Here is a 24,161-nt window from a genome sequence, read left to right as displayed (position 1 = left end):
ACCTCATTAACACTACACCCCTGTATGCTTCACCCGATGCCGGTGTCTATGTATTTACATTGTGTACCTTGTGTTGCCCTATTATGTATTTTATTTTATTTTCATGTACTTAATGATCTGTTGAGCTGCTCACAGAAAAATCCTTTTCACTGTACCTTGGTACACATGTCAATAAACAAAATTCAATCCAATCATCTGACTTTGATCATTGCACTCTCCCGTGACGCCACTAATTTGGCTGTTTGGGGATCTGCATTTTAAAACCCGTTGCTAACTCAACAAAATGTTTGTACCTGTAAATGATCTGGGCAAAGGGTTCTCAACCCCCAATTGAATCAGGATGAGTGCAACGTTGAGTATATTTGTCTTGCTTAAGTTAGATATTTTACATCATATCCCTATAGAAACAGTTCAATTTTGATTTGCAGATTAAGTGGGAGTAGGTGGGCTGATTGTCACGGTGCACGAGAGGGCCAGAATTGCATTAAATACAACATCACCAAGAGCACCTTGCACCTGATGACCAGGTTCTTGGATGCAATAGAGCATGGGTGTCGCTTCTGCATGCCTGTTTCATCTTGATCATGTGCGTTGGGTTGACAACTTGATTAGATGTATTCCCAGAGGCTTCATCGCTCAGAAACGTACAAAATTCTAACAGGATTAGACAGGGTAGATTCAGAAAGAATGTTCCAGATGGTGGGAGAGTCCAGAAGTAGGGTTCATAATTTGAGGATGATTGGTAAACCTTTTAGAACTGAGGAGAGGAGAAATTCCTTCACCCAGCGACAGGTGAATCTGAGGAATTTGCTACCACAGAAAGTAGTTGAGGCCAAAATGTTGCGTCATTTCAAGAAGGAATTATTGGGGCTAAATGGAGGGGGTTGGGTGAGAGGCTGGTTCAGGGTAATGAACTTGATGATCAGCCAAGATAATGAATGACAGAGAAGGCTTGAAGGGCCATTTAGCCTCCTCCTGCTTCTATTTTATTTGTTTCTCTGACTTGCCCACCCAACCCAATTAGGGGCTGGTTTAGCACAGGGCTAAATAGCTGGCTTTTAAAGCAAACCAAGGCATGCCAGCAGTACGGTTCAATTCCCATACCAGCCTCCCCGAACAGGCGCCGGAATGTGGTGACTAGGGGCTTTTCACAGTAACTTCATTTGAAGCCTATGTCATGATATGCACTCATGCACATAATGAGATACAGGCAGTGACAGACACCCAGTACAGCCAATCAACACACAGGACAGAACACAACCAATCACCAGACAGAACACTAGAGGGGGGTTTCCCACTATAAAACACACGAGGCATCAACAATCCGTCTCTTTCCACTGGTGACAACTGTAGTGACAGTCAGGGTGTATATCAGTTAGCACCTTCTACACGTGGCTCAGAACTAGTCTGGTCTAGTTAGTTATAGTTAGCACACTTAGAGTAGTAGTGTCAACCCATAGCAAGCTGTGTGCATTGTTACAGAAGTTCAATAAATTGTTTTGATCCAACATCTAAGTTGGGTGTCTGCTTTCCAGTACAACTGCATCCAGCTGCAGTCCGTGTTATCCCAGGGTGAATAACATGACAGCCAAATTGTGACAATGTGATTTTCATTTCATTTTAATTAGTGGGTAGCACTGTTGCTTCACAGCGCCAGGGTCTCAGGTTCGATTCCCGGCTTGGGTCATTGTCTGTGCGGAGTCTGCACATTCTCCCCGTGTCTGCGTGGGTTTCCTCCAGGTGCTTCGGTTTCCTCCCACAAGTCATAGAACATAGAATTTACAGCGCAGAAGGAGGCCATTCAGCCCAGCGAGTCTGCACCGGCCCTTGGAAAGAGCACCCTACTTAAGCCCACACCTCCACCCCATCCCTGTAACCCAGAAACTCCACCCAACGTTTTTGGACGCTCAGGGAAATTTATCATAGCCAAACCACCTTACCTGCACCTCTTTGGACTGTGGGAGGAAACCGGAGCACCCGGAGGAAACCCACGCAGACACAGCAAAAACGTGCAGACTCCACACAGACAGTGACCCGAGCCGGGAACCGAACCTGGGACTCTGGAGCTGTTAAGCAACTGTGCTAACCACTGTGCTACTGTGCCCCCAAAAGTCCCGAAAGACGTGCTGTCTTTGGACATTCTGAATTCTCCCTCAATGTACCCGAACAGGGGCCGGAATGAGGCGACTAGGAGATTTTCACAGCAACTTCATTGCAGTGTTAATGTCAGCCTACTTTTGACAATAATAGATTATTATTAGTTGACCAACACACCCATCCTTAAACACTCGAATTGCCAACAAATACTACTTGAGGAACCATATCGAGGAGGGGGGGGGGGGGGGGGGGGGGGGTTGGCGGTCTGGGCGCCTGAAGAGACCAGAACTTGCCTCCAAATATTGCACAGATGACCAGCTGCCGGAAATGATCGGGAAGACGCTGAAGGGAGGGACCTGACAGGTGGAGCTTGGGCGTTGAAAGAAAACACACCCCTCCTCGCGACTCACTTGCCTTCCTCTGTTGGTGAGCGCGCGCGCGTCTTCCAGCACGCCCAGCGTTTGTGGTGCTGCGTGCGCACGTTTTTTAGCACGCCCAGCGTTGGTGGTGCTGCGCGCGCACGCCTTCCAGCACGCCCAGCGTTGGTGGTGCTGCGCGCGCACGCCTTCCAGCACGCCCAGCGTTGGCGGTGCTGCGCGCGCGCGCACGCCTTCCAGCACGCCCAGCGTTGGTGGTGCTGCGCGTGCGCGCGCACACGGCGTTGCTGAGCTTCCGCGTTGCGCGCGATTGTTTCCCCCCCCGCCCCCCAGCCAAAGTGACAGCGCTCGGCCCCGCTGTGGAAGATGCAGCAAATCCCTGAGGACGTGAAGAGCCTAATTACAGGTAACAAAAAATATCAACGGCTCCCCACCCAACGGCAGCTTGCTTACGCTTACAAAACAATTCCGTAATGTTTTCCAAACGCGAACCGCCTGAGGAGTTATCCGAGTTTGGTCCCGAGGAAAGTGAAAGGAGGAAGTTGCCGGGATGCAGGCAGTTCCTGAGAAGTAAACGCTTCCCCACCTTAAAGAAAAAAATGATAGTTGTAATATTTTTAAGTTTCTCTCATTCACCGCCGCAATTATTCAAGAGGCAGTGGACGGTGATCTTGTACCTCGCGAAAGGGGGTAAATGCCAAATGATTTGTTGGGAAAGTCAGTGAGCAACGCTCAGCACCTGCCGGCTGGCCGGGAGTTGTTGATGTCCACATTGAGCTGCAGGTCCTCCACCCCCTCCCCCACCCTCTTCTCCCTCCCTTACCCTCTTCTCCCTCCCTTACCCTCTTCTCCCTCCCTTTAGCCCCCACCCTAACCCCCTCTGTTGGTCAAATGGTCACCAGTTCCAGTGCCAAGTTTCCGAGTTGCAGCTCACTGCCCCGTTATATTACGCTAGACGGCAGATTTTACTTTTGTTTCTTCTGCATATACATTCAAAAGATGTACTTCGTTCAAGATAAGCACGAACACATCGCCGCTGACTCGTAGCGAAGTTTATTTTCAGCAACAAGGAACTGTTTTGTTTTACCGTGGTTAACTATTTGTCTTAGTTCTCAGTCACCGTGCCCACCCTCAAAGCTCGCCTTCATGGTCAGCCCTTGTGAGCGTAAAATGTTAATTTAAATCACTTAATAAAAATGTTTGACGCTAGAGAACATTGAGGATAAATTCAGTGCATTTTGTATCTGATGGAATCGAACATTTCGTCGTTACTTTTATTATGCTAGGCCAACGGCCGTTTTTGTAAATACCGCATATATTCCTGTTGGGAAAGAGCACAACTTGTAGAGCATGCATTTCAGGAACTGTTCTTTTACCAAATATAACTAGCATACATGATGCCATCTCCATTTTATTATTTATGATAGAAACTGTTTATTTGCTATCAACAATTGGTGTCTGTTTTGTATATCAGTTATTTTTATAAGTTTGACTCTTCCAGGAGGAATTGTTTTGTTGATGGTTGTGGATTAATGCAAAATATATGAAATTCGTAAAAATGTTTTAAATGTCTAATTTTAACTTTAAAAAATCAGATTTTTAAATAAAGTTGTAGTGGGAGCTCATAACATTTATGTCTCTGTAATAGTAACCTTTTAAAGTATAATGACTCCAATCACTGTTTGGAAATGTCTCCACAAATATGACAAATTGTATTTATGTAGTGGCTTTAATGTAATAAATCATTCACTGGAGTGTTATAAAACAAAACATGACACCAAGCTACAGGGAGACGTTAGGGTAGATGACAAAAAGTTTGATCAAGAAGAGGTTCTAAGGAGTACCTTGAAGGAGGCAAGTGAAGTAGAGAGAGGATGAAGCTTAAGAAGGGAATTCTAGAGCTTAGAACCTGAGCAGCTTAAGGGAGGGTCATTAAGTGGTAGCATGGAGACAAAATTAGCAAACGTATGGTGAGCGATTATTTTTATGACATTCAGTGGGGTCAGTACTCGGACCACTGCTTTTTTGTATACAAGGTACAATTTTAAAATTTGCGGATGACACAAAATTAGAAAGTGTATTGAACAGTGAAGGAGATGGGAATAGATGTCAAGAGGCCATTGACTGGCTGGTAGAATGGGTGGGCATGTGGCAGCTGAAATTTATGGGAAGTGTGAAGTGATACACTTTGAAAGGAAGGGACGAGAGACAATATAAACGTTGTTATTAAAAGATACAATTCTAAAGGGTGTCACTGAACAGAATGACCGAGTATATGTGCACAAATAGATACAGGTGGCAGGGAAGGTTGAAAATGTGGTTTAAAAAGAGTTCAAAAGCTATGGAGTTATGGGCCTTTTCTAAAAGACTATTTTGGCCACAACAGGAGTATTGCACCACACTTTAGGAAGAATGTGAAGGCATTAGTGAGGGTGCAGAACACTTTGGAAATGATTCCCAGGGATAACAAGCCTTAGTCAAATAGATAAAGAATCTGGGGTTGGTTTCTTTGGAGGAGAAAGTTGAGAGGAGATTTGATAAAAGTATTCCAAATCATGAGGAGTCTTGACAAGAGTGGATGGGGAGAAACTGTTCCCATTGACAAAGTTTAAGAGTCGGAGGGCACATATTTGAGGTCATTGACAAAATGAGTAATGGAAACACGAGAATTTTCTATTTTTTGCAAAGTGGTTAGGATCCTGAGTGTGGTGGAGGAAGATTCAGTCATGGCTTTCAAAAAGGAATTGGATCATTATCTGGAGAGGACACTTTTGCAGGCTAAGGGAAAAGGCAGGGGAGCAAGAGTAAATTATGTGCTCTTGTAGAAAGCCGGGACAAACCGGGCAGGTTCAATACTGGAGCAATTAAAATTGGATTTGTTCAAGATACCAGCTTCAGAGGAGCACAGAAATCTCACTGAGAAATGGGAAGTTTGTGGATTGGAGCAGCTTATAGGGACGGACAAGACCATAGAAGGGATTTGAAAACAAGAATGAAAATTTAAAAGATCTACATGTTGCTTAATCAGGTGTTAATGTGGATCGAGTGCAAGGACAAAACATGGGCAACCATATTTTTGACAAGAACTTTACGGAGGGCAGAGCTCGAGAGCTATAATATTGTTGAAGCATATTTTGTATGAGTATACACATGCAAAGATAATGTTCAGTTGTGAAATGCAAAGTTTAAATTTTATAATGGAAAACACATGCTACAATGTGGTCCATATCAATCTCTTGTCATACTGCCATGGAGAAGGGCAAACAGAACCGGGATAATTCTCCATGGACAAAGTCATTTGGGATTGGGCTTAGCATCAATTTGTGAAGTGGAGGAGTAGTAACCTACCCAACCTCATCCAGGATGCGTATGTAACTTTGGAAAAGTCAAGTTGGGAAGCATAAAATCGAGAATGATTTACATATATATTGTGAAACCTACTGTGTTTAAGTAGAGTGTGGGTTGGTGTACTTCTGTAAATGGTGTTGCGCCAGCATCGACAATATGAACTGCCAGTTCTGTGGATGTCCATCCCAATCCCAGGGCAGCACGGTAGCATTGTGGATAGCACAATCGGTTCACAGCTCTAGGGTCCCAGGTTCGATTCCGGCTTGGATCACTGTCTGTGTGGAGTCTGCACATCCTCCCCGTGTGTGCATGGGTTTCCTCCGGGTGCTCCAGTTTCCTCCCACAGTCCGAGGGGGGGGGGGGGGGGGGGGTGGACCGAGGGGGGGGGGGGGGGGGGGGGGGGGGGGGGGGGGGGGCGGGGGGAGCGGACCGAGCGGGGGGGGCCGCCCCGGGGGAGGGCGGCCACCGCGCATGCGCTGGCTGGCACCTGCCCAACTGCGCATGCGCGGGACCCGAGTCTCTGGCGCCCCCTAGCACATGGCGCCCCGGGCGACTGCCCGAGTTGCCGGTGCCTTGAGCCGGCCCTGGTTACTTGGGTTATGGGATAGGGTGGAGGTGTTGACCTTGGGTAGGATGCTCTTTCCAAGAGCCGGTGCAGACTCGATGGGCTGAATGGCCTTCTGCACTGTAAATTCTATGTAAATCCAGCATCAGACACTTTGTCATGAGAGGACCCACAGAAGACAATGAAATAATTTACAACTTGAACATAAACACTCAAGTGATACAAATGAAATTTTCATAGCCCTGTCAACCTAAAAGATAATAAGTATAAAAGCTGATTTATGTGCGGGGGCCAACATATGAAGACAAAATAACACTTCAAGCTTAAAATGTTGCAGTCCAGGAGAGTGGACCTAAGGCCGAATGTTCTGGTCACACCTGCCCCGAGACGGGAAGTTCATGCAGAGGTTCATTCAACAGACCTTTAAATAGTCCGTCAAAATTTTCCATCCCACCTGCGACAATTCTCATGGTGGACGGGGCCGGAAAATCTACTCCCTGGCCTTATTTTACAGGTTGTTAGCTTCTTTCCTCATAATTGTGCAGCTATAACTGTAGCTTAACTGCAATCAGATTGACTGACTAGAAAAGTTTTGTTCTTAAACTGAGGTTCTCCATTGAATTGAAGCAATGTACCAAATACGGTGCTGGTTCAAAATTCTTGACAGGTTTTGAAATGGTCTGTGCATCATGATGGATACATCATTCGTAACTTCAAGTTATTGATTTTATTTGGATTAGATGCAAGGTATTTCTAATGTTTTTTTTCTCAGAAGTAAATAAACATACCTCCAATATCTCACAGTTGCAGAATGCTACACCTGCCTAAAAGTTCGATATAGGTTATAGCACTATTTGTTATGGTTCATTATTTGTGCTACAAAAATATTGTTCTTGCCCCATAATGAATTCAAGGTGTTTCATAAATAAATTAAATAATTTTAAAAATATATATTTTAATTCTATTTTTAATATTTTAAATTGACAACACAACAAAGGTAAAACAGCAAAACAAGTCGTCTCCCCCCCCCCCCCCCCCCCCCCCCCCCCCAGCAGTTGACGGTAACCAGCTCTTTAAAGTGCAGCATAAAAAGACCCCCAACTCTTGTGGAACCCCTCACTCGCCCCCTCAAAATGAACTTCACCCTCTCCAAGTCCAGGAACTCCAGCAAGTCCCCCTGCTATACTGAGGCACTGGGCACTGAAACTGACTTCCACCACAACAGGACTCGTCTGCGAGCAATCAGCAAGGCGAAGATTAAAACATCTGCCCCCGCTCCCATCTGTTGCTCTGGCAAGTGTTATCCCCAGAGGACTAGGTTCCAAATCCGTGCAGGATCGCCGACATCGTGCTGAGAAAAGACCCCCAAAATCTCTCCAACTGGCAGGGCCAGAACATATGTTCATGGTTGGCCAGACCCCTCCCACACTGTTTACAAATGTCTTCCATTCCCTCCTGCAACCGGCTCATCCTCTACTTCGACAGGTGCGCTCAGTGTACCGCCTTGAGCTGTATCATCCCCAGCCTCGCACACGAGGTTGAGAGATTAACCCTTCGCAACACCTCACACCGCCAACCTCTCCTCCAGCGTCATCCCCAGTTCCTCCTCCCACTTGGCTGTAACCCCCTCCAATGACACCATATCCTCCAAAATCATCTTGCAGATCGCCGAGATAACTGCCCCATCACTGGCAGCACCCGTTTGGCGATACCACCAGAATTGCCCTTCCAGAAATAAGTCTTTCATTTCCAACACTCCATGCTCCTTCTCTCCCCGAAACCTAACATCCAGCCTCGCCGGCTCAAACTTAGGCGCAATCCCAAACCTCTCCGATACTGCAAAGAAATAGCACCTCTACATGGTCAAATGTCTTCTCGGCGTCCAACGCCGCCAGCACCTCTGGTGACTCCCCCCTTCTGCTGGAGAGATCACCACATTTAACAAACGGCGCACGTTTGATGACAACCGCCTACGCTTTACAAACCCTGTCTGATCTTCCCCAATCACCTGTGGGAGGCATTCCTCCAACTTAAGAAGCTTGGCATCCACATTCAGTAAAAATATTGGCCTATATCCTGCACTCCACCAGGTCCTTATTCTTTTTAATAACAGCGAAATAGATGCTGTCCCATTGCCTCCGGGAGTGTCCCCTTGGCCACAGCATCTTCAAACATCTCTACTATTAGAGGCGCCTGTCTTTCCAAATAATTTTTTAAAACTCCACCGGGAAACCATCCGGCCCTGGTGCCTTGCCCATTTGTATATTTCCCATTGCTGCCCGAGCCCCACTGGCTCTTCCAGTGCTGCCCTATCCTCCTCTCCTACTCTCGGACACTCCAACCTCCCCCCAAAATTCCTCATATCCGACTTGTTCCCTGGGTGTTCTGACCTATACAACTTTTTATAAAATTCTTTAAATGCCTTGTTCACCTGCTCCTGCGCCACCACCAGCTCTCCTGCTCCATCATGGGCCTGAACAATCTTTCATGCAGCTGCTTGCTACTGGAGATGGACTTCCAGCAAATAACTGGCCTTCTCCCCATATTCATATACTAACCCCTTTGCCTGCCTTAATTGCTGAACCGCGTTTCCTGTGGACTGAAGGTCAAACTGTGCCTGCAATTCCTTTCTTCTCACCAGACAATCCGGAGTGCTATCCTCCGCAGATTTCCTATCCACTTCCAAGATGCCACTCTTCTCTTGCCTCTCTGTTGCCCTGAGCCTTGAACGAGATGATCTCACCCCTTACCACCGCTTCAACACCTCCCAGACCACTAATGGTGAAACCCCCCCCCCCCCCCCCATTCCTATTGGACCCACATAGTGATCAATCACCTTTCCCATCTTTCCTCAAAAATTTGGGTCTGCAAACAGCACCATACCCAACCTCCACGCTGGCCTTTGTGTCGGCTCCTTTTCCAGGACCATAGTCCAAAATAAACAATCGCCGAGTATTCCACTTTTCTCACCCCCGGCAACAGCAACTTCCCCATAATAAAGCAGTTAATCCTTGAGTACACATTATACACCAGCAAAAACTGCCCCATCTCCTTCACAAGCACAGCACCCATGGGGGTCAGCGATCGCGGCTTTGACCTATCCACCTTCGGGTTCAGCACAGTTCAAGTCCCCGTCCAGAATAATTTTTTTAAAATTTAGAGTACCCAATTATTTTTTTTCCAATTAAGGGACAATTTAGCATGGCCAATTCACCTACCCTGCACTTCTTTGGGTTGTGGGGGTGAAACCCACGGAGACACAGGGAGAATGTGCAAACTCCACATGGACTGTGACCCAGGGCCGAGATTCAAACCCGGATCCTCGGCGCTGTAGTCCCAGTGCTAACCACTGCGCCACGTGCCGCCCGTCCCCATCCAGAATTAACTGATGCGCATCCAAATCCGGTACGGCAGCCACCATAAATCTAAAAATGTGGTCAAAAAACATTTTGGTCTAATCCTTTAGCCCAATGTTAAGTCTAATTATGACTATTTCAAAACACATCTTATTAAACCGTGTAATCTTTCTCCACCAGTTGTGCTTACAGTCTTTGAGCGAGACTGTCAGTTTAGTTGTAAACTATCAGGATTTTCTGATGCGGCATTCCAACATAGCAAAAACGACAAACAAATTTTTGAAAATAGGAAAACCCTTGGGCTAATTTGGGAACAAATTCTGGGAAAAACCCCTCTGACACCCAAGAGCAATGAAACAAATTCCAGTAGTCTATTTTGACTGGAAGACACATTTTCCCACTACCTTCCAACCTTCTGCATAATTATGTTGGTTCCCCAAGGAAATTCATGTAGCTCCTTTCTTGAATGCTTACAGTGAATCTGCTTTGTGTATTTGTTCCACAGCCCAACAACTTTGCAAAAGGCATCACCCCACACCTTCAACTGAAGTAACCCATCCACGTGGACTGATTCTTATCCTTTTGTTATTTTAAGGAAGTCATTGAAATCGTCTAAAAAATCTGCATATTTCTTTTCTTTTGATATAAATTTAGAGTACCCAATTAATTTTTTTTTCAATTAAGGGGCAATTTAGCGTGGCCAATCCATCTACCCTGCACATCTTTGGGTTGTGGGGGCTAAACGCACGCAGTCACGGGGAGAATGTGAAAACTCTGCACGGACAGTGACCCAGGGTCGGGATCGTACCTGGGACCTCAGCGCGGGAGGCAGCACTGCTAACCACTGCACCACCATGCTGTCCCTAAATCTGCATATTTCTAAGGTCAAAAGCAACAGCTTGGCTTATGAGGCATTGTAACTGACGGTCTTGAAACTAATATCAATCTCATGTTCAGTGAGAACTGGTTAAGATTGTTGAAGCTAATTTCATGTAGGAGTCTAATAACCATCAGAGAAAATATATTTTAAACCCATCAGTTTGAGTTGTTTTCAAATCTGGGGCAGGATTCTGCCGTAATCGGCGGGGCGGGCAACTCCGGCGAGACGGGGTGGCGTGAACCACTCCGGTGTCAGATTCGCCCGCCCCGTAGTGCCAGCTGATGGGGAAGGTGCTTGGTGGCCGAAGGGCCTCCGCCGGCCGGCGCGAGTAAGCGCGGGAGCGTCAGCGTGTGCTGGCGTCATCCCGGCACATGCGCGGGAGGGTTCATCTCCGTATCGGCCATCGTGGAGGACGACAGCGGCCGTTGCGGAGGAATAGAGTGCTCCAATGGCACAGGCCTGCCCGTGGAACGGTGGGCCCCAATTGCGGGCCAGGCCATTGTGGGGGCACCTCCCCGGGGCCAGATCCCCCCGCGCCCTCCCCGAGAACCCCAGAGGCCGCCCGTGCCGCGGGTCCCGCGGTAAGGAGCTACTCCAATTTACACCGGCGGGACTGGCAAAAAATGGGCAGGACTTCAGCCTGTCGCGGCCCGGAGAATTCGGCTGGCCCTGGGGCCCATTGAGTCGCGCCAGTCCCCGCCATTCTCTGAGGCGGGCGGCGCGATTCACGCCGGGGCGATTTTTAGGGGGCCGGAGAATTCGGAGGACAGCAGGGGCGGGATTCGCGCCGATCCCCGGTGATTCTCCGACCCGGCGGGGTGTCCGAGAATCCCAACCCTGGTTCCCACAGTGAGAGGAGTGATCAATTTTAATGGCTATTATCATTAAACCGCATAAACCTTAACTACAGTCACAACTTCTGTTCTGATGAAACTCTGGAATATTCTAATGTTTAAAAATACATACGTATTTCAGAAGGTTTCAATATTTTGGTGACCAAACATGGATCTTTATGTTAGCCTTAAATAAGAAGGAAGGAGATTTCTATTCAGAAAACAAATAGTTCTATTACTGTAATTTTCTGCAGTTATATGTTGACCATGTTGCTTACATTTATAAGTAGACCATTTTAAAATTGTTTCACACCAAATAGTGTGGGAGTGACGGGAAGGAGAGATGATTATTGCTGAAATTTAGTATGAAAGGATAGAAAGAAAAATAGGGTTAATCCTGAATTTTAACATTCAAATTTTTGATACAGGAATGCAAGAATAATGAAAAAATGACCAGCATTTCATTATTGATTTAATTATGCTTTGAATTTATATTCTAAATTCACTTCTAAAATTACAAACTGTGAGTTTGCATTGCATCATGATACCCCTTTGCATTATTGTTTTTATGCTTTTATTGTAGCCTCTTATTTTATCCTGCTATGCAAGATCATCTGTTTCATATATGCATCATTAGCTGAAATGTTGGCTCCCAAGTCTTGCTACTCTTCAATGAATGACTAGGTAGTATGAAACTTTTAAGGCATGAGGGCACATCTTATTTCCAGAGGAATACAGCCAGCTCTGCTACCACAACAACTGGATATTTCTGACGATGGATTTGAGTTCAATTTCTCCACTTGAACATAGATATCTGTTCAATGGTACTGATTATTCAAAATAATATTTTGAATAATGATTTAACAAGGTGATTGTGTAGTATCAGTATGTTGACGGGATATTAAATCATTTTCAGATGCTAGGTTTTATTGTAGAATTTTCCAATAGAATTCTCACACACCCAGAAGGTTACATTTAAAATGTATTGAAAATGTAGTTCTCTATGTGAGGTGTACAGCAGTTGATGCAAGGTACATGGAAATTCTATTCAGTAATTTTCTCCTCTCTATAATTATTTCCAAGGCTAATGTGCAGTAATGGTATTAGCGATGAGTGATTGGAACTTTTTCTGATGCAAGCTTCATGTTAGAAATGGACAAACACTTTCCTGGTTTGAAATAATGTATCTGGACTGAAACAGCTACATTTACAATAGAGTACAGGGTAGCTCTGAGGAAAAAGTGTGCACATGTATATCCAGGGATTGTAAACATTAAACCTTTGATGTGGGCTTTGAAAGTGATAGAGATCGGATTTTGGTAAACACCAAATGTAACTTTAACAGAGCTTTATATAACTGAATTGTTTTCTTTCTTGACTGTTATTGTATGATTATCATGCCAAGTTATATGCATGTAGTAGTGTAAATCCAAAGCAAAAATTGAATTCAACTGTAGTTCATTATTGTTGAACCACTGTAGGTCATAGATAGTGATATGCAACAAAAGACAACTCTTTACAAATGCAACACAATTGAGATCAGGAAAGAACTCTTGAACACTGGAAGGTCATAAAACCTGTCTGCCACAAATCAAAGGGTATTTGCTGATCACTTGCAATTGAATTATAACTTGAGCATTGAAGTGGTATTTTGGTAGATTTCCCATTAGTGAAAACAACTCTTATTATGAAACTAATAATGAAGCACAGTTATTGCTTCTCTTGCATACAATGTGATGCAGATTCATTGATTTGTAACTTTAGTTATTTCCCTTAATTTACTCAGAAAAAGGCTCACTGTGTGTGTATGGTATAATTTTGCTAATGGATTAACTTGAAATTATACTTTGAAGAGTTTCCTTTTTTTTTCAATATATTTTGTTCCAAACTTATTCAAATGATTACAAAACATAAACAGACCGGGGAACATAACTCCCACCACACAATTTAACAGTTTGTACAATTTTTCTCCATTTTCAACCCCCCCCCCCACTCCCCTTGCGACGAACAACATCTCAAACATGGCCACGAACATCCCCCACCTTGCCTCAAAACTCTCCGCTGAACACCTCAATTCGTATTTGATCTTCTCCAGACGGAGAAAGTTATATAAGTCTCCTCACCAAGCCACCACCCCTGATGGCTTTGCCAACCGCCACCCCAATAAGATTCTTTGCCGACCAACCAGAGAGGCGAAGGCCACGACGTCGGCCTTCCCTCCCCATCCCTCCATCAGCTCAGGCTTCTCCGATATCCCGAATATCACCACCAAAGAGTCTTGTCCCCCACGATCTTCGTTAGTGCCACGAACACGCTCGCCCAGTATCTTTCTAACTTTTTGCAGTCCCAACACACATGCGCGTGGTTTGCTGGTGCCCGGCCACACTTCTCGCAGTCTTCTGCCATTCCCTGGAAGAACCCACTCAATCTCGCCCGAGTCATCTGCACGCTGTGTACCACCTTGAATTGTATTAGGCTCATCCTCACACACGAGGAGGTTGCGTTTTCCCTACGTAGCGCGTCGCTCCTCACTCCCCAAATTATCTCCCCTCCCACTTCTTATTCTTCACCACCTGTTCAAACCCCCCCCCCCCCCGTTCTCCCAGCCATCATATATGTGTCTGATCCTGCCCTTCCCTCCATGTCTGGAAGCAGCAGTCGCACAAGTTGGGCATAATTTGGTATCTTGGGGAACTCTTCCCAGACCTTCCACGCAAAGTCCCTATCCTGTAAATATCTAAACTTGCTTCCTCTTGGGAGCTCTACCCTCTCCTTCAGTTCCTCTATACTAGCACACCTCTCTACCAGATACAGATCCCTCACGCTGACCAGCCCCAATTCTCTCCACTTCCTGTACATATCGTCTGCCCCCTCAGGCTCAATCTGTGGTTTTCTAACAATGACACTAACACCGGCATCCCCTCTATCCTTTTTTTTTTTATAAATGTTTTTATTCAGTTTTCATGTTTTATATTGAACAAATTACAAATTGTTAGGAGAGAAAAAGAACAAAAAAAAAAAAACAACAAACAAACACGCAAAAATTAACATACATATTTACAGGTAAGCATCTTCGTAGTGGTAACTGCGCCCGCCCCCCCCCCCCCCCCCCCCCCCAACATGTTTATTTAGTTTGGTTTTGGGCCTTAGCTAGCCATCGAACCCCCGTACCGAACCTGTAGCCCCTCCCGCTACCTTCCCCCGACTATTCTTCCTCTTGTACATTGGCCACAAATAGGTCCCGGAACAGTTGCATGAATGGCTCCCACGTTCTGTGGAAGCCGTCGTCCGACCCTCGGATGGCAAATTTGATTTTCTCCATTTGGAGAGATTCCGAGAGGTCGGACAGCCAGTCCGCAGCTCTGGGCGGTGCTGCTGACCGCCAGCCAAACAGGATTCTACGGCGGGCGATCAGGGAGGCAAAGGCAAGGGCGTCCGCCCTCCTCCCCAGGAATAGATCTGGCTGTTCTGAAACCCCGAAGACCGCCACTATCGGGCATGGCTCCACCCTCACTCCCACCACTTTGGACATAACCTCGAAGAAGGCTGTCCAGTACTCCACGAGTCTGGGGCAAGACCAGAACATGTGGGCGTGGTTGGCCGGGCCTCTTTGGCACCGTTCACATCTGTCTTCCACCTCCGGGAAGAACCTACTCATACGGGTTCTTGTTAAGTGGGCTCTATGTACCACTTTTAGTTGCGTCAGGCTGAGCCTTGCGCACGTGGAGGTGGAGTTGACCCTATGCAGTGCTTCGCTCCAGAGTCCCCACCCTATCTCCATCCCCAGGTCGTCCTCCCATTTCCTTCTTGTTGCGTCCAGTACGGTGTCGTCCCTATCTACCAGTCGGTCATACATGTCACTACAGTTCCCTTTCTCTAGGATACTTGCGTCCAGTAGGTCTTCCAGTAGTGTCTGTCGTGGCGGTTGTGGGTACGTCCTTGTCTCCTTTCGTAGGAAGTTTTTGAGCTGCAGGTACCGTAGCTCGTTCCCCCCAGCTAGCTGAAATTTCTCTGTCAGTTCGTCCAGTGTTGCGATCCTGTCGTCCGTGTATAGGTCCCTGACTGTCAGTGTCCCCCCGTCCTGCCTCCACCTTTTGAAGGTGGCGTCAGTCAGTGCTGGTGTGAACCTATGGTTGTTGCAGATGGGAGCCCTGTTCGACATTTTGGTCAGGCCAAGTTGCTGCCGCAGTTGGTTCCAGGATTGGAGGGTGGCTGTCACCACTGGGCTGCTGGAGTGTTTTTTGGGTGGGGATGGGAGTGCTGCCGTGGCGAGGGCCCGGAGGGAGGTTCCCATGCAGGAGGCCTCCTCCGCACGCACCCACTCAGCCTCTGGCTCCTGGATCCATCCCCTTACTCGCTCGGCTGTTGCTGCCCAGTGGTAGAATTGTAGATTCGGGAGGGCTAGCCCTCCCCTGGTTTTTGTTTTTTGTAAGACCTTCTTTGGGATCCTAGCATTTTTACCCCCCCATACGAACGCCATGATGAGTTTGTCCAGCGCTTTGAAAAAGGCCTTGGGGATGTAGATCGGAATGGATCTAAACAGGAAGAGGAACCTGGGCAGTACGTTCATTTTGATCGTCTGAACTCTCCCCGCGAGGGAGAGCGGGAGTGTGTTCCATCTTTGCAGGTCCTTTTTAACTTCCTCCGTCAGGCTGGTGAGGTTCCATTTGTGGATCCCTTTCCAGTCATGGGCTATTTGGATCCCCAGGTAGCGGAATTTATGTCGGGCTTGATTGAACGGCAGCCCCTTTAGTGCTGCCCCCCCCCCCCCCTTGCGGGTGTACTGGGAAGATCTCACTTTTGCTCATGTTGAGTTTGTAGCCCGAGAAGGCTCCAAACTCTTTCAGGAGCGCGATGATTCCGTCCATGCTGCTTTGTGGGTCCGAGATATAGAGGAGCAGATCATCCGCATAGAGTGAGACTCTGTGCTCTCTACCTCCCCTTCGGATCCCCCTCCAATTTTTTGCTGCCCTGAGCGCGATTGCTAGCGGTTCAATTGCTAGTGCGAACAGCAGCGGGGACAGTGGGCATCCTTGTCTGGTGCCCCTGTGCAGCTGGAAGTATTGGGAGTTGGTATTGTATCCCCTCTATCCTGAAGTGCCTCCTCAACTGGTTCCAGACCTTCACTGTGGATTGGACCACTGTGCTCTCCGTATATTTCCTTGGCACCAGTGACAATGCTGCCATCACCATAGCCCTCAGGCGGGACCCCCTCCAAGATTCTTTCTCCACCCTAACCCATTCTTCTCCCTCTCCTTCCCAACACTGCCTCACCTTCTCCATGTTCGCCGCCCAATAATAATGCAGCAGGTTTGGCAAAGACGTATACCTCCTCTGCCTCTATAACAGGGCCCTCTTTACCTTTGGCACCATCCCTGCCTACACAAACTCTGAAATGATCATATCCAGCTTCTGGCAAAAGGCCTTTTGCACATAAATTGGGAGCGTTATAAATATGAACAGGAACCTTGGCAGGACGCTCATCTTCACCGCTTGAACGCTCCATGCCAGAGTCACATGCAGCCTGTCCCACTCTTAAGATTCTCCCTAACCTCCTCCACCAATTTTGTTAAATTCCATTTATGCAACGTCGCCCATTCTCCTGTTACCTGGATCCCCAGGTATCTGAACCTGTCTCTGGCTAGTTTGAATGGTAGCCCCCCCTAGATTGGTTCCCTGACCCAAGTCTACTGGGAACAATTCACTTTCCCCCACATTCAACTTGTATCCAAAGAACGTCCCAAACCTCACTAATAGGCCCATAATCCTCCCTATGCTCTCCAGTGGGTCTGTCACGTACAGTAACAGGTTGTCCGCATGCAGCGACACTCGGTGCTCCCTCCTCCCTCTCCTAATCCCTTGCCACTTTGCTGACCCCCGAAGGGCCATTGCCAATGGCTCTATCGCTAGAGCAAATAATAATGGTGACAGTGGGAACTTCTGCCTTGTTCTTCTGTATACTGGTACCACATATAACAGGTGCACCCATGCCATAAACTTTGGCCCAGGTCCAAATCTTCCCAGGACCTCAAACAGGTACCGGCACTCCAACCGGTTAAATGCCTCTCCACATCCATGGGCACCACTACCTCCTTACCCGTCCTCTCGAGAGGAAGGGTACAGGAGGTCGTGGTGCCCATGTGAGGCCATAATCGGATTTAGCAGCCGCCTTACATTACTGCAGAGCTGCCTGCCCTTTACAAAACCTACCTGGTCCTCCGCGACCACCCCGGGACATAACCTTCCATCCTCCCTGCCACCAATTTAGCCAGCACTTTGAAGAGTTTCCCGATGTGAAGCATTCCCTGCTTTGATGAAAATGTATAAAACTTAATTTTGCGAATGCAAGTTCTGCTGTTTTATCTAAACATTAGATTTTCAAATCCAAGTGGTTTATGCTTTAGCTAGCTGAAATTGCAAATCACTTAATTGTCAAATTCTTAACTTCATATAAATTTGAAATTTAATATTCTTCATTTGCAGATATTGAAATATTTATACTTGAAATATTAAAGGAAGAGAACCTGACTAAAAAGGCAAAGGAAAAGAAAGATGTACTTTTGAGAAAACTGAAGATTATTAAAACAAGGTAAAGGTTCTTTTGTGATAATGGATATTTGTTTTCTACTTTAACATTGTTAAAATACCAAGGGAAATAAATATAGTCATGTACATAAGAAATCTGAGACTAATTGTCTGAATTTTATATATGTGGGGCTTTAGGCAGGAATTGATGGGAGCTATTTCTGTTGTCACTTGGATAGTTTCATATATCAAGTGATAAGTAATTTATATTTATTCATTCTTGGGATGTGAGCATCACTGATGAGACCGACATTTATTGCTGATCCTTAATTGTCCTTGAAAAGATGGTGATGAACCCCTGCCTTGAACCATTGGAAGTCTAGGTTGAGTAGATGCACCCATAGTATTGATTGGATAGGAGCTCTAGGATTTTCACCCAGTGGTAGTGAAGGAACAGCAATCGATTTCCAAATCAGGATTTGTGACATGGGAGTGTGGCCTTGCAGATGGTGGTGTTTCTCTTGCCTTTCTCTTTCTAATGGTAGAGGCTGTGTGTTTTGAAGGTGTTGTTAAAGGAGCCGTGGTGAGTTGCTGCTGATTACCACCTACCACTTTCCCTCAGATAATGAATCTGCACTCTTCCATGTTGAGCACTACTTGAAAGAAGGACGCCGAATATACTCTGGGTGGGGGGGCTTCAAATTCCAACACCAGGAGTGGCTCGGAGGCAACACCACCATCTCAACTGGACAAGTCCTGAAGGGCATTTCTTCCAGACTGGGTTTGTAGCAGGTGATGAGGGAAAAATCTACTTGATATGGCCCTCACCAATCTGTCTGTTGCAAATACATCTGTCATGACAGTAATGATGGAAGTTACCAAAGTTCCGCCCTTGTGGGGATGAAAGCCCTTCATTGGGGGGGGCATGGTCGCACAGTTGCTTCACAGCTCCAGGGTCCCAGGTTTGATTCCCGGCTTGGATCCTGTCTGTGCAGACTGCACGTTCTCCCTGTGTCTGTGTGGGTTTCCTCCGGGTGCTCTGGTTTCCTCCCACAGTCTAAATATGTGCAGGTTAGGTGGATTGGCCATGCTAATTTGCCCTTCGTATCCAAAAAAGGTCAGGTGGGGTTACGGGGATAGGGTGGAGGTGTGGGCTTATGTAGGGTGCTCTTTCCAAGGGCTGGTGCAGACTCAATGGGACAAATGGCCTCCTTCCACACTGCAAATTCTATGATTCACACTCTAAATTCTATCATTCACACTGAGGAAACAGTCCATTGAGTTGTTTGGCATTACCCTGAAGTTAAATGGAATGGATTCAGAACAGATCGAGCAGCTTAAAGCTTGACACCCATGAGGCACTGTGGGCAATCAACAGCAGCAGAATTTTATTAATTGGCAATATGTGACCTCAAAAGTCTGGCATATTTATCACTTTACCATCAAACCGGGAATCAACCCTGGTTCAATAAGAAGTGCAGGAGAGCATGCTGGCAGTAGAACCAGACATACCTAAAAATGAGGTGCCAGCCTGGGAAAGCTACAGCACAGAATGACTTGCACGTTGAGCAGCAGAAGCAGCAAGCATTAGACAAAGCTAAAGGACCCCACAGTCAACAGATCTGATCTAAGTTCTGCAGTCCTGCCACATCCAGTCGTGAATGGTACTGGACAATTGAATAACTTCCAAGAGGAGGAGGTTGCACAAATATCCTGAACTTCAATGATGAAGGAAGCCAGCACGTTAGTGCAAAAGACAAGGCTGAAGTATTTGCAACATTCTTCAGCCAGAAATGCCAGATGGATGATCAATTTTGGCTTTCTCCTGAGGTCCCCAGCATCACAAATGCCAGTCTGCAGCCAATTTGATTCACTCCACGTGATATCAAGAAAAGATGCTGGATATTGCAAAGGCTATTGGCCCTGACAACATTGCAGCAGTAGTGTTAAAGACTTGTGCTCCAGAACTAGCCATGTCCCTAGTCAAACTGTTCCAGTGCAGCTATGAAGCTAGAGTCTAGCAATGTGGAAAACAGCCACGGATGCCCTGTCCACAAAAAGTAGGACAAATCCAACCCAGCTAATTACCGCCTCATCAGTCTACCCTTGATCGTCAGCAAAGTGATTAAGAAGTTTTGTTGACAATACAGTGAAGCAGCACTTGTAACAATAACTTGCACACTGATGCCCAGTTTATGTACCTGACCAGACCACCCTGCTCCTGAACTCATTAAACTCATGGTCCAAAAGAGGTGAGACGAGAGTGACCAAGTGTGACATCATGGAATTTGAACAAAATTGAAATCAGTGGGAATAAGGGGCGGGTGGGTGAGTGGGTAGAGGCTGTGTGGGGGGTGGGTATGGTGAAACCCATTCACAGGTTGGAGTCATACCTACTACAAAGGAAGATGGTTATGGTTGTTGGAGGCCAGCCCCAGGACATTGCTGCAAGAGTTTGTTCGGCCTACCCATCTTCAACTGTTTCACCAATGATCTTCCCTCCATCATAAAGGCAGATGGGTGGCACGGTGATGCAGTGATTAGCACTGCTGCCTCATGGCGCCTAGGACCTTGGCTCGATCCTGGCCACCGTGTAGGGTGCACATTATCCCTGTGTCTGTGTGGATCTCAGCTCCACAACCCAAAGATGTACAGGGTAGGTGGATTGGCCAAGCTAAATTGCCCCTTAATTGGGAACAAAAAGAATTGGGTACTAGTAAAATAAAAAAAAATCATAAGGTCAGAATTGAGGATGTTCGTTGATTATCATGTTCAGTACTTTTCATAACTCCCCAGACACCAAAGCAGTCCATGGAAACCTTCAAGCTTGGACCGATAAGTAGCAAGTAACATTCATGTCACACAAGTGCCAGACAATGACCATCTCCAGCAAAAACAAATCCAATTATTTTCCTTTATGCTAGACATGACCCCACTAGTGAGGAAGACAAAGAATCCCAAAATCAAGTTATAAAAGAAAAATAAGTATATATTGGCATTGTCGAGCTGATAATGTAGTAATTGCTCTTTTATTTTCCAGCTACCCTCAGGAGTTCCAGGAGAGAGGTAATTTTTTAGTCTCTTTATTTAAAAAATGATTTAACTTGCTAGTTTGCAAGCTTTTAAAAAAAAATCTGTGCACTGCCTTGTCCTCACCTTTCAAAAGAACTGACTTATTCTATTTTCCTGTTTGTGTAGTGCAAATGCAGAATTGCATATAATATTTATAAGTAAGTGATTTGGCATATTATAAAGCAAGGAATGATGAGCCACTTAGAACTTCTATCTACAAATCTCAAATAATCTGCTCTGTAATGGATCCTAACCATACATTTCATCTCTTAGGGAAACTTGATACATAGAGGATAATGTGCACTAAAATATGGTATACCTTTTGAAAGAAGAAAAAGAACAAACAACCTTTAAGCATTTTGGTACATAAATCTTTAAAAATGAGAAGACAAATAGGCAAAATACTTTAAAAAGGCAAATGAACTCATGGGCCTTATAAATAGGAACATTGAGTGCAAAAGCTAACGCAAGACCTATACAAACTATTGATTAAGCTGTGGGATTTACTGGATGATACTGGGCTTTAGTTGTGAGGAGACAATATAGAAATTGGTGCTCATTTGATTAGAGCAGAGAAGGTCTGATTTAAGGTATTCAAAATTATCAAGGGTCTTCATACATAGGTGAGGAAAAGCTGTTAGCCCTGATGGAATGGGGGAGTTAGAATTTTTTTTCAGTCAGCAAAGAGTTGTTAGAACACAAAATACCCATTAGCAACAATGGTGAGAGCGAAATCTGCAGTGACTTAAAAAGGGGCATGGAGCAAAAATTGAAAAAGCAATTTAAATGGGTATGGGATGGAGCTAAATAGAAAGAGGTGTGATGAGCTACATGATATCCCCCTTCTATGCTGTATATACTGATTGATTGCTTTCCTGATAGGAAAGTACCATGATCTATAATTTTATCCATGCTAATTTCTGCAAAGTTCAATCCTGTGTTGCTGGCCTCATAGAGGGTATTTCCTGAGACCAGCTGTGCAGGAAACATTGTTTCATGGAGTTCTGTAGCAATAGTGTCTGTGCTTGTTCATATAACCTATGATCTTAATACCTTTCAGATACACTGAAGTATAAAGTATACCATCTAATCAAAATGTCAGATTCGAAAAGTGCACAAATTTCTCAAGTTGTAACACTAATTGCCACTTAGTGTCCTGTCTAATGCAAAGTGCCAATGAATACCCAGATAGTGCAGAATTATCTACTGTAGTTTTGCTGTATGATTGAAGCTCATTTTGATTCACAACAGTGTGAAAACCTGCTGAGTTAGGGAGGTGGAATGGAGTGTGTGGTTGCTCCCTCTGCTGGTCAAATCTCAGCTAATACAAAAGTTGAGCATTGAAATGAGGTTGAGTCGATCAATGGCTTTTGAAATCAATTGTAGTTGGTTATTTCTGGTACTCTTTTTGCTTTTACTGATAGTACACTGTGAAACAGAAATATGCTCATATGGAAATTTAAAATGTATATGGAGATTGTGGAGGGGAAGAGATTCCTTGGAATTGTTATGCATTGTGATCTGTGACAAATGAGATTTGGGACTTAAATTTTGTGTAGAGGAGTTAAATTAATGAAATGCATTGTATTATCAGATGAATTATTGTCTTTTTGAAATTTGGCTGATGATTCTTATTAATGTGCCTTTCATTTTTACTTTTCCTTTGTTAAAAGGCTTGGGACATTTTTCTTTGTTAAGGCAGAGTGTAATGAAAGCTGTTCTTGGTAGCATCTTTAACCAACTATTTCTACTGAGAACTAGTGTTTTTTTAACTCTCCACAGTGCCCAAAGTGTAATTATCTTTTTTAAATATGCAGAGTTTTAAAAAATTGTACTTTTGCGTGTAAGCTCCACTAACGTTAGACAGTATTTACTTTAATGCTTATAATGTGGTGGGTAATATTAGGTTCATTTTATACTTTAAAATGTCATGTTAAAATTAAAGACAATAGTATTTGTATCCAAATCATGCAATAGATTTTGTTGATCCTCGTACAGCGGAATTGACTTTTCTCCCAAGATACCACTTGAAGAGGTCATGACCTATAGCCTGTGGCCACTGGTATGAGGGTCACAGCTTGAGGTCAGCAAACGCTTCTGTGAACCTACGGGAAGAGGTTTGTTATCTACCAGCTGTAGACACACTAGTTATTAAGGAAAAATCCTATCTCTGATTCTTGATAGGCTAAGAAGGTAATGACAATGCAGCAGTTTGATAATCTAGCCAATCAGACTGATGAAGTGAGAGCTGAGAACTTGGTGACTAGTTATTGCATTTGCTAAAACAAAATATATTCAACTATGGGTGGAGCTAGAATATGTGTTAGCGCTTCTTTATAAGACTGATTTTAATTTGTATGGCCAAGTACAGGTAAATGTACTTTATGGTTGAGTTAAATTAAAGATCTATTTGGCCACTTAATTTGTCTATTGATGTAACTTTTAGCTAGCATCTCCTTTGTTCTCCACTCCATTATTTAAAAAATATTCAAATGCCAGTTTTATTTTATAGCATTTATTTACTGCTAGCCCATGGGCTACATTGTGTTAAGTCCTCAAATATTTTTGGTGTCATACATTGTTCAAGTTAAAGCTTTGCAATGACTACAGCTGAAGAGGTGGATAATCTTATTATTATCAAAAGTACACAAATCATAGTTATTTTGCAGAAAGTGACAACATCTCCATTGGCACTAATGGAAAAGTGATTCTTACAGTTTACTTATTTTCAGGTTCAGTAAATTTTAATTGAATATATATGCTTAAATATTCTTCTGTAGTTGTATAATGAATTAAATTCAACCTATTAACTTAGCTGAATGTAAGCATGCTAGTGAAAAGTTGTCAACTGGGTAGTATATGCAATTTATGACTAGTAAGGTCAAGTCATTATTATAGTACAAAATATAAGTATTGTTGCAGGATAAATGTTACAACATAAAATTGGAGTGATTCATAGTTTGTTGGCTGTAAGCATAGCAACCACTACACTGACTCAGGCTACTGTGACAGATTTTTGGCTAGAGTTGTGAACCAAGTGTTTACAGCTCCATGTGTTTCAAAGTGATGACATCTTTTACTGCCCCAGCATAAAACTGTTAAATGTAA

General features: G+C 44.9%; 1 protein-coding gene across 2 annotated transcripts in view; it reads left to right on the top strand.

The window, feature by feature from the left end:
- Positions 1 to 2,781: 2,781 nt before the first annotated feature.
- The window catches only part of skap2 (src kinase associated phosphoprotein 2), a 405,881-nt gene continuing 384,501 nt past the window's right edge, over positions 2,782 to 24,161 (top strand). For both annotated transcript variants that reach the window (XM_038797255.1, XM_038797254.1), the window contains exons 1-3: positions 2,782 to 2,880; positions 17,940 to 18,045; positions 21,022 to 21,047. In XM_038797255.1, coding sequence (XP_038653183.1) covers positions 2,841 to 2,880; positions 17,940 to 18,045; positions 21,022 to 21,047 — 172 coding nt within the window. In that variant the 5' untranslated portion in view covers positions 2,782 to 2,840. The remainder of the gene's footprint in view (positions 2,881 to 17,939; positions 18,046 to 21,021; positions 21,048 to 24,161) is intronic.

This window comes from Scyliorhinus canicula, chromosome 5 (genome assembly GCF_902713615.1).
Source record: "Scyliorhinus canicula chromosome 5, sScyCan1.1, whole genome shotgun sequence".
In the NCBI taxonomy this organism is placed as follows: domain Eukaryota; kingdom Metazoa; phylum Chordata; class Chondrichthyes; order Carcharhiniformes; family Scyliorhinidae; genus Scyliorhinus; species Scyliorhinus canicula.
This window is presented reverse-complemented; position numbering and strand designations above follow the sequence as displayed.